Source organism: Glycine soja, chromosome 5 (assembly GCF_004193775.1).
Source record: "Glycine soja cultivar W05 chromosome 5, ASM419377v2, whole genome shotgun sequence".
Classification (NCBI taxonomy): Eukaryota; Viridiplantae; Streptophyta; class Magnoliopsida; order Fabales; family Fabaceae; genus Glycine; species Glycine soja.
Genome location: NC_041006.1, coordinates 7,200,329 through 7,211,288, shown reverse-complemented (window position 1 = coordinate 7,211,288; position 10,960 = coordinate 7,200,329). Strand labels below are relative to the sequence as shown.

At 31.1% G+C, this 10,960-nt stretch overlaps 3 protein-coding genes across 3 annotated transcripts; all 3 read left to right on the top strand.

The window, feature by feature from the left end:
* The first annotated feature begins 228 nt into the window (after positions 1 to 228).
* Positions 229 to 1,721, top strand: LOC114412255 (probable purine permease 10). Its single transcript, XM_028376072.1, has one exon. It carries the CDS (start codon positions 425 to 427, stop codon positions 1,517 to 1,519), a length of 1,095 nt encoding a protein of 364 aa, XP_028231873.1. The 5' UTR covers positions 229 to 424; the 3' UTR covers positions 1,520 to 1,721.
* Positions 1,722 to 8,108: 6,387 nt separating this feature from the next.
* On the top strand, positions 8,109 to 8,841 carry LOC114412253 (methylsterol monooxygenase 1-1-like). The gene is made up of 2 exons (XM_028376071.1): positions 8,109 to 8,514; positions 8,604 to 8,841. Exons 1-2 carry the CDS (start codon positions 8,179 to 8,181, stop codon positions 8,736 to 8,738), a joined length of 471 nt encoding a protein of 156 aa, XP_028231872.1. The 5' UTR covers positions 8,109 to 8,178; the 3' UTR covers positions 8,739 to 8,841.
* Positions 8,842 to 9,100: 259 nt separating this feature from the next.
* On the top strand, positions 9,101 to 10,251 carry LOC114411086 (eukaryotic initiation factor 4A-III homolog A-like). The gene is made up of 5 exons (XM_028374850.1): positions 9,101 to 9,213; positions 9,339 to 9,458; positions 9,567 to 9,734; positions 10,056 to 10,145; positions 10,240 to 10,251. The coding sequence occupies exons 1-5, from the start codon at positions 9,148 to 9,150 to the stop codon at positions 10,249 to 10,251; spliced, it is 456 nt and encodes a 151-aa protein (XP_028230651.1). The 5' UTR covers positions 9,101 to 9,147.
* The last annotated feature ends 709 nt before the right edge of the window (positions 10,252 to 10,960 follow it).

Here is a 10,960-nt window from a genome sequence, read left to right as displayed (position 1 = left end):
GTATTTAATAATATATTTTAATAAATGAAATGAAAATTAGATGTGGACATATTCAAATTCAATAACTTTTCATGAAGGCCGAAAGTTTTTTTAGAAAAATAAAATGAAATACTGCATCACAGACAAAAGGTTCAATTGTTATGATGAAAAATAAATAAAATATAAATAATAAAACGGGTTTGAGACAGTGAGGGGTTAAATCAAAGGTTATATAATGATTTAATGGCCCAAACAATGATTCAATAAACCAATCCAGGAGAATTCTATTAGTTACTAGTTAGTACAAAGTTTTGGTGAAAGTCCTAACTTTAAAAATGGTCTCTTGGATATATATCCCTCTCTTATCTCAATTGTGAACCAATTCTATATCAGAGAGAAATTAATAGCAGTAATCTCAAATTCTTATTTACACAAATTACACACAATGACCACAAACACAATTGTTACTCAGCAACCTCAACATTCAAGACTCGAGAAATACAAAAGATGGTTGCGAGTGTCCCTTTATACAATCCTTCTTCTTGCAGGCCAATGTTCAGGCACTCTCTTGGTAAGGTTTTACTTTGTCAAAGGTGGTAAAAGCATATGGATTCAAACATCTGTTCAGTCAGCTGGATTCCCTATACTAATTCCACTCCTATTTCACTCTAAAAAACATGACAAAACAAATGTGCCCAATAATGATACCTCCAAAACCAAACCAAAACTTCCCATCACATTTTTCTTGTACCTAGTTTTCGGCTTAATGATAGCAGCTATGGACCTTACGTATGCATGTGCACTTTTATATCTTCCTCTTTCCACTTTTGCACTAGTATGTGCATCCCAATTAATCTTCAATGCAGTGCTCACTTTCTTCATCAATTCCCAAAAGTTCACTGCATTGATCTTAAACTCTATAATCGTCCTTACCATATCAGTTACCCTGATTGCACTCAATACTGAATCTGAGGAAACAAAGAACCTTTCCAAACAGAAGCAAATAATTGGGTTCTTCTGTGCCCTAGGTGCATCTGCCATATTTGCATTGCATCACTCTCTTATGCAATTTTATTTTGAGAAAATTATAAAGACTGAAACTTTTTCTACTGTATTAAGCATGATTTTTTACCCAATGATCGTGGGTACAATTGGTGGCCTTGTGGGATTGCTTGTAAGTGGAGATTGGAGAACTATGGGAATGGAGATGAAGGAATTCGAAAACGGTAGTGTGTCATATGTAATGACTCTGGTTTGTACTTCTGTGACATGGCAGATAGGTTGTGTTGGTATGTTGGGGTTGATTTTTGAGGTATCTTCATTATTCTCAGTTGTAATAAGTAATCTGGAATTGACCATAGCTCCTATCCTTGCTGTTATGGTCTTTCATGACAAGATTTATGGGGTTAAGGTTATAGCCTTCTTGTTAGCTATGTGGGGATTTCTGTCTTATATTTATCAACATTATCTAGATGATCAAAAGGCCAAGGAAGATAAAAGTGATTGCCTTGAGATTTTAAAAGGAAATGGAGAAATTTGAAGATGGAATTTATAATAATGGACCTCTAATTTAGATATTGAGCTTATAGTAGAGTTTAGGGTCTTTGGTCATGTTGCTGTTGAAGCGTATGCAATGTATATTAGTTGCTAGAATTGGTATCCCAAGCATAACTTGGTTTTTGTTTATGTTGCAGAGGTGAAGTTTATATTTACAGAATAAAGGCCTCTGTAATTCTATTTTTTATTTATCTTAACTATAATATACTAACATAAAAGCTTTTTTATACGTACTGATATTTAATCCCACACAATATATATATATATATATATATATATATATATATATATATATATATATATATATATATAATACTTTGTTTACATTTATAATTGATAGATAAATATAAAAATATTTAGAATGAAAGTATATAAAAGATAACTAGTATTTCTTGGTTTCATATATAATTATAAAAAATTATATCGCTACTATTTTATTATTATGTGCATTACACAAAATAAATATTTATATTTTGATATACTGTTGTTTTAATTATAGATAATTTCTTTTTTAAAATATTTAAAATTTCAAGTTAAAATTAAAACTGTTAAATATGACATATTAAAAGAGATATATTGTTCGGCCAACTCGAAACCTTACTTAAAAAGAATGAGTTTAATATCGCTCAAACTAATAACTTATTTATTGATAATTGTTCAATTGATATTAAAAATATAAAATAATATATCAGATACATATTAAAAACATATTTGAATTTCAAACATTTTATATATATGTTTTTCATGGGGCTTTCTGTCCTATATGTATCAACATTATCTAGAGGACAAAAAGGCCAAGCAAGATAAAAGTGATGACGGCCTTGAGGTTTCAAAGGGAGAGCTATAAATTCGATGATCGAATTAATGGACCACAAGTAAAGTTACACAGGAATATCTATATTAGGAATTGAGTTTAGACTAGAGGTTGGATAGTTAAAGGACTCTAACTCTATTGGGTAAGTATGAATGTGAGTTTTGAATAGATAATTATTATAAATTCCTGATATCAATTTTTTATTACTTTAGATAAAAAAAATTAGAGGTTGAACAAGGGTGTGTTGCTCTTGGAATTCATGCAACGAATATTTCTTAGTATTCAACCACCATAATATAGTTTTTGTTCTTTGTTGTAAAGCGTAAAGTTTAAATTGAAAGAATAAAGCCTTCTGTAATTTGAAAAAATATATTTTTTATTTTGAATTTAATTAGAATATATTGACATGAAAGCTTTTATATTGTTATTTAATTACATAAAATTATATATGATAAGTTTGTTAATTTTTATAATAGTTATTTTAAAAGTTTAGACTTTTAATTGATCAATAATGTAAAAAAAATAATAATACTGAATTTGAATGATAATTAAACTCTAACTTGTTTTTGGTTTATATAATTTTAAATATATTATCTTATTTTATTTTGTTTTGATTTCAAAACTTAAATAAAAAAACTATAGAAAAAATATGTTTTTAGTGATTCCTGTGCAAGTTTTGAAATAAGAAACTAAATAAAAATCAGGTTTAATTGTAGATTTTACCATTCAATTATCATTATTTCTCAAAATTTACCGTCCAAGCTTTTTTCCCCACATTTTACAATCATATTTTTTAATTTTTACATATTTTCCCATCATGTTACTAACAAAATACTGATGATGTTCTTTAGAGTCATATCAACACTTCATTACACATTTGACATATAGGTAAAATGCACTAATAAAATTTAAATGATAAATGTGTAATTAAGTCTAAAAAATTAAGTCACATGTTTTGTAATTATCCTTGTCTAGTTTTAAATTTGATAATAAATATTTAGTTACCAACATTTTATTGTTCATCGGTTAAATCAAATATGTAGCTAAAAAATTGCAGTAATAAAAAATTATGAAGACATATATTTTGAAAATTTTATTTTATCTACACAATGGACGCTAAAGAAACTAAAAAAGTATACGTATATGAATATTTAATAAAAAAAAATTAAAAATATATATCTACAGATTCAAATTCAACAACTTTTCAAGAAGGCCAAGCGTGTTTTGTTCTTTGATAAAAAGATGTGAAATACTGCATCGGAACGAAGAGTCGATGGCTATGGTGAAAAATAATATAAAAAACCGGGTGAAAGAGTAAAAGGTTAAATCAAAGATTATGTAACGATTTAATGGCTCAAACAATGATTGAATAAACCAATTCAGGCAAATTCTATTGGTTAGTACAGAGGATTGGTGAAAATCTAAAGTTAAAGATTGTCTCCTCCACCCCGCAACTCTTCTCAGTTGTACACCAATATTTTTATAAGAAAATATTTGATAAACACTAAATGTGTTATTTAATATCTAGACAAGTTAAAAAAGAAAAAGAATATAAAATTCGTATTATTATTTATGATAGAAAGAGATTTATGATGTAATTGAGAAAGATTCATAAAGAAAAACAATAGATATTGATGAGATCTTTAAAATAAAGATTGATTTATGCATTATTATTTTTTTATTTCAGAAAGAAATTAATAAAAATTCTTATTTGTAATCCTCAGGAGATTACAAAGTGCACAACTTGCACACAATGTCCACAAACATAACTCTTACTCAGCAGCCTCAACATTCAAGGCCCGAGAAATACAAAAGGTGGTTGTGTGTCCCTTTATACTATCCTTCTTTTTGCAGGCCAATGTTTAGCCACTCCTCTGGGAAGCTTTTTCTTTGACAAAGATGGTAAAAGCAAATGGATTGCAGCATCTGTTCACCCAGCTGGATTTCCTACACGAATTCCACTGCTATTTAATTTGACTCTCCAAAACATGCAAAATCAACAAATAAGTTCACAAATGATATTCCTCCAAAACCAAACCAAAACATTTCATCATAGTTTCCTTGTACCTAGCTTTTGGCTTAACGATTATAGTGATGGATTTAGTGTATGTCTATGGACTTTCATGTCTTCCTCTTTCCACTTTTGCTCTAGTATGTGCATCCCAATTAGGCTTCAATGCAGAATTCACTTTCTTCCTCAATTCCCAAAAGTTCACTGCATCGATATTAAACTCCATATATAGTTGTGCTTACCAGGTCAGTTACCCTTATTGCACTCAATACTGAATCTGAGGACACAACACACCTTCCCAAAGAAAATTATTCATTTATTCTATATGTATGTACTTGTTAATTATCCATTTTTATATTGAATTTTACATATCGTATCTACAAGTATGCTTTTTTTTTTTTACATCCCTAATAAGAATTAATTTCTTCCATCTGAAGACCAGATAATTAATATAGATCATTTAAATGTATTGTTAGAAATATTACAAATTTAATTTTTATAGGAAGATTTAATATTTTAGAAAAGTATTTCATATATACTTTACAAAATTATATGCTAAATTATTTGTCTAAACTTAAGAATTTAAAATTAAATCTTACAAGCAAATTTTAAATTATTAAGTTTGGACAACCTAATCCAAACAAAATCACCAGAAAAAAGAATAATATTATATCTTCCTAAAAAATTTCTTACTATTGTAAAATAAAAGCAAAAGCTTGATAACTTAAAAGCAAGAAAGATAGAGAAATAATAAAATAGAGAGAGCAAGAGAATATGAATCATAAAATAATAATATATATGATTTAGTGTACGCACTAATACAAAAGTTATCTTCCACGAGAAGACCGTTGTTATTATAATCACGGTGGCATTTTCTTAATTAATTGAAAATGTTCAAGGACGGTTTTCGTAAGACCACTCTCTCTTTGCAGCTCTCTCCTCAGAAGACTATAAAATGCACACAATGTCCACAAACATATCTGTTACTCAACAACCTCAATGCCAGACACTAAAAAACTACAAACGGTGGTTGCGTGTCTCTTTATACCATCTTTCTTCTGGCAGGCCAATATACGGCCACTGTTTTGGGTAGATTTTACTTTGACAAAGGTTGTAGAAGCAAATGGGTTGCAGCATTTGTTCAATCAGCTGGATTCTCTATACTACTCCCTCTCCTATTTTACTTCCCAACACATGTCAAATTAACAAATGATCCCAACAATGATTCCTCCAAAACCAAATCAAAACCTTCTACCTTATTTCCCTTGTATCTAGCTTTTGGCTTATGTTGACAGCGTTGGACTTTATGTATGCCTATGGACTTTTATATCTTCCTCTTTCCACTTTTGCTATGTGCATCCCAATTAGCCTTCAATGTAGTATTCACTTTCTTCCTCAATTCTCAAAAGTTCACTGCATTGATATGTAGTCCTTCTTACTATATCAGTTTTCGTGCTTTCAATCAATGCTAAATCTGAGGACTCAGAGGATCTTCAACTTCCCAAAGAAAAGCAAATAATTGGGTTCTTCTCCGCCCTTGCTGCATCTGCCACATTTTCTTTACACCATTCTCTTGTGCAGCTTTGTTCTGACAAAGATATAAAGAGAGAAACCTTTTCTACTTTGTTGGGCATGCTAGTGTACCCAATGATCATTGTCTCCTGTGGTGGCATTGTGGGATTGTTTGCAAGTGGAGACGGGAGAACTTTAGGAATGGAGATGAAGGAATTTGAAAATGGTAGGGTGTCATATGTAATCACCCTGCTTTGGAATGTTGTGAGATGGCAATTAGCCGACATTGGTATGTTGGGGTTGATTTTTTAGGTATCTTTTTTATTCTCGGTGTTAGGAATTTTATAATTTTCAATTAATTAATTAATGTGGACTACATTTTATATTATAATATTTATATTAGTTATTTATATTTTTTATGCGCTTAATATAAGCGATCTAATTTGGTGAACCTATTAGACTATCAACAGAAAATTGATATGAGCTTAATGAACGGAAATCAGTTTAATCCATTAGGAGATAATGAGAACCTTAATAGGTTTAAAACCTGAGGTATGATTATAGTCCCTAATATACCAAATCAAAAAACCGTTTCTCCTCTCCTCATTTGAAGAGAAAACGACAATCTTATAAGGAATAAGGTGATTTGGTTGAAGAATGTCATTAAATCAATTGTTCATGATTGTTCTCCAGATTTCATTGCGCTTATTTGATCAATCACTATGGATCCAGATATTCTTAAAATTCTTTTTGATAATCTAACATAATGTATTCTTGATGATTATTGATATTTTATAAGAATCCCCTAAGATTCTAGCACTAAGTTGTAATAGGTAACATGGAATTGACCATAGCTCCTATCCTTGGCATCATAGTCTTTCATGACAAGTTCAATTGGGTGAAGGCTATAGCCTTCTTCTTAGCTCTATGAGGCTTTTTGTCCTATATGTATCAACATTATCTAGATGACCAAAAAGCCAAGGAACTTGAGTTTTCAAAGGGAGAGGTAGAAATTTGATTACGCAATTAATGAACCACAAATAAAGTTATGTGGAAAATCTATATTTAGGAATTGATTGAGTTTGGATCAGAGCTTGGACAAGGGCATGATGCTGTTGAAATTTATACCATGTATATTTTTCATGCTATTCCATAATAACCTACTTTTCCTTTTTATTTTTCTTTGTTGAAAATGGTGAAGTTTAGATTGAATTATCGAAAGAATAAGGGCCTTTAAAATTTTTAGGTAAAAGGCCCGTATAATTTGAAAAAACAATTATTGTTTTGAATTTAATTTAAATGGATAAATAAATTTTTATTTTTTATACTTTTAATCAAATGTGGTAAGGGTTCTTATACTTCCATATCAAAGAATTTGGTTCTCAAACCTTAAAATATAAGCTTTATTGCACTTTTGGTCTTTTAGATATCACAATTGTGTAATTTTTAGTCTTCTAAGCTTCAATTGTGCCAATTAGATCCTTGAGGTATCACAAGTTTGCAATTTTAGTCCCTTTGTCAATTGGAATATGTTGACATGACATTGATTGATGGCAAGCCTAAGAGACTAAAATCGTAATATTTGTGATGCCAGGGAGATACAATTGGCCTAATTGGAGCTCAGAGACTAAAATCGAATATTTACAATAAGTGGATGACTCAATTGACAAAATTGAAATCTGAGAGACTAAAATTGCACAATGGAAATACCTAAAAGACCAAAATTGCAATTAAAACCTAAAAGCTATGTGGACTAGTCTAACCTCTCTAAGAATTCATTATGATTTTTAAAGTTAAGATGGACTAAATGTTTATGTTTTTTTTTATATAGTTTGAAGACCAAATTCATCAATGTCAAAATAATGGGGCCATAACCATGTCTAACAAAAAATATAGAGACTAAAAATACATTTATTCCAAACTTAAGTATATTGGTAATACTTATAAACACTACTACATATATTGTAATTTACGACACAATAATTACGACGGTTATTGAGAAAACGTCGTTGAAGGATACGCAATGACAGTATTGTAATTTTAATGACTACATACAACGACGATTATTGAATAACCGTCTTAGAAAGTGAGTTTAAATTTTATAAATGTTTACAACGATAGGTTGAGAAAGATCATCATAGTTGTATGAATTTACAAAGACGGGCTTAACCTTTTAACCATCTTTGAATAATCTACTTTTTAATTATTATTTCCTGCAAATATTTGTTGCAGCAGACAAGCATCCAGCGCAACATCCACCACGTCCGCAAAAATCACACACCGCAATCCTAGGGTTGCAGTGACGATGCTCCCCTACGCTTCCATCCCAGAGGCCGCGGCGGCGCTAGGCCGCAACCTCACCTTCGCGGAGACCCTCTGGTTCAACTACTCCGCCGCCAAGTCCAATTACTTCCTCTACTGCCACAACATTTTGTTCCTCTTCCTCTTCCTCGTCTTTTCCCTTGTCCCCCTCCCCCTCGTCTTCCTCGAATTCAAGCGCTTCTCCTTCGTCTCTTCCCACAAGATCCAACCAAAAGTCCACTTGTCCCTCACCGAAACCTTCAAGTGCTACAAAGACATCATGCACATGTTCTTCCTCGTCGTCGGCCCCTTCCAACTCATCTCTTACCCTTCCATCCAAGTACGTTCCCCTCACCGTCACCATCACCGTGCTCATCGAGGGAAGAGATTTATTTATTGATTTATTAATCACTATCTTTTTTCTCGTAGAGGATTACACCAATTACTGGATCCATAGGTTTCTGCACAACGATTGGGGGTACGAGAAGATTCACCGCGTCCACCATGAGTACCATGCACCCATTGGATTCGTCGCGCCCTATGCTCACTGGGTCGAGATCTTGATCCTCGGGATTCCCTCCTTTCTTGGACCTGCCATGGTTCCTGGCCACATGATCACCTTTTGGCTCTGGAAAGCCTTGCGCCAGATTGAAGCCATTAACACACACAGCGGGTAACTAAAATATACTTTCGATCTCTAATAGTGCCTTCCTTGTTTTATTTTTCTTTGATTGTGAACCCCCCATGGGTCCTAGCATTAAATTATGTCCCTAAAACACGCATTTAAAATTGCACTTCCAACAGTTATACAGTAACTATCTAGATGTGTGCTAATTTGACTGCCCTGAATACTGTTTCCATCTTCCTGCTTTGCACATGGACACTCTGTTCTGTTTTGTTCTCCTTTGTTTCTTCCGTTTAGACGAGAAAGCGGGGTGTGATTTTTGCTACCCTTCCTCATGAAATACTGGACATGACAAACAAATTCATGACAGATCCAGTAAGGATCCTTGTAAAACGTGATGAATTGACATTGGAGGTAAGCAAATGTTTTCATATTCTTATTGATGTTTGATTTTTAAATGGATATGCAATTTTAATATTCTTATTGATGTTTGATATTTAAATTGATATTGATGCAATTGTCTCACCCCACAATGACATGGCATCAAACAATTTTTTGTTGCCGTTGAAAGGGAGGAATGGAAGTTTGATACCCTCTTTGATCTTTATGATACCCTCACTATCACTCAAGCTGTTATATTCTGTAACACTAAGCGAAAGGTAAACGAAAACTATCAAATATTCCTAGGATAGATTTTATACTATCTGTCTATGTTTGCTCATTATGATCATTTCTGTCACGTTAATATTTATATCCTCTTGGTACAGGTGGACTGGTTAACTGAAAAAATGCGTAACAATAATTTCACTGTCTCATCAATGCATGGTGACATGCCTCAGAAAGAAAGAGATGCTATTATGGGAGAATTTCATGCTGGAACAACCCGTGTACTAATAACAACTGATGTTTGGGCCCGTGCTCTTGATGTACAGCAGGCAAGTTTGTGGTTCCTGTCTTTCTTTGGGTCTTTTACTTTCCTATTTTTTTTTTTTTTTTTTACAGTAAGATGAATTCATATCATTAATGTCGCATACAATTTTTAGAGTATGTGATAATAAGTCATGACTCAAAACTCTATTCTTTGTTGCTTATAATGGCAATTTGTTTATTGGTCTGAAGAAACACAATCGAATGGAATTTTTTGATAACTGAGTATCTATTAAAATTTATTGAGAAATTCTTTTCTTAATTCCTATTGAATTGTACATGGAGGAATTAATTGCTGATATTGATCATTCATATGCTTTTGTTATCAGGTTTCTCTAGTTATCAATTATGACCTTCCAAATAATCGTGAGCTTTACTACATTCATCGAATTGGCCATTCTGGACGTTTTGGAAGAAAGGTATTATGATTGTCTGAACAAGTTCAATTTATGTTTATTAAATTGAGTAGTCACTTAGTCTAATTTTCATATGGGAAACTGTCTTGCACTTTAGGACAATTCTTAGAGAACCTCAGCTTTAATTCATCACCATCATTATCTAGTACGCATATCAATAGGACTTCAACCAAAAATGAAAACGTATACAATTAATAAATGAAGTGCAAAGTGATTTCTAAATCCATAATTAATGTTCAAGAAAAATATGAAACTATTAATTCAACCTATTTTATAAAGTCAAACCCCCTAGTAATAGATACCTAATCCTAAGAAAATCTAATAGTGTTCCTATTTATAAGATTTAAATTTAAAATAATATTTATGTCTTTTTTATAAAACACAATATATAATGCTCCTTACATTAATTATTTTTATACTAAAAATATATCTTATTAAAAAAGAAAAAAAATGTATTAATAAATCATTAGAAGAAAAAGTGCTAATAACAAAGATATTTTAAGTAAAAATTTATAAATTAAGATTAATTTATAATTTTCAACTAAATAATCACTTAATATTCATAAATTAAATAATTGAGTCTAGTAAATTTAAAACAGAAACCATTTGTTATGTATGAACACAATTGTTGCTTATGAATGGAAATATTTTTGGTTTTTAAAAAATTAAGCAAATTCCATTCAAAATTGTTGCTTATGATTTTTTACTGAGCTTAATTTGTTTTTAATTGGATTACATATATGAACGATATTTTGTTAAATTTCGTTACTAAATCGCAACAAAATATAATGACAAAAAGTTTACGGCTTACAAATTTC

Coding starts and splice junctions, on each gene's coding strand:
- LOC114412255 (XM_028376072.1), top strand. CDS start 425: ATGACCACAAACACAATTGTTACTCAGCAACCTCAACATTCAAGACTC.
- LOC114412253 (XM_028376071.1), top strand. CDS start 8,179: ATGCTCCCCTACGCTTCCATCCCAGAGGCCGCGGCGGCGCTAGGCCGC. Junction 8,515..8,603: donor TCTCTTACCCTTCCATCCAA/GTACGTTCCCCT, acceptor TTTTTCTCGTAG/AGGATTACACCAATTACTGG.
- LOC114411086 (XM_028374850.1), top strand. CDS start 9,148: ATGACAAACAAATTCATGACAGATCCAGTAAGGATCCTTGTAAAACGT. Junction 9,214..9,338: donor GTGATGAATTGACATTGGAG/GTAAGCAAATGT, acceptor CCACAATGACAT/GGCATCAAACAATTTTTTGT. Junction 9,459..9,566: donor TCTGTAACACTAAGCGAAAG/GTAAACGAAAAC, acceptor CTCTTGGTACAG/GTGGACTGGTTAACTGAAAA.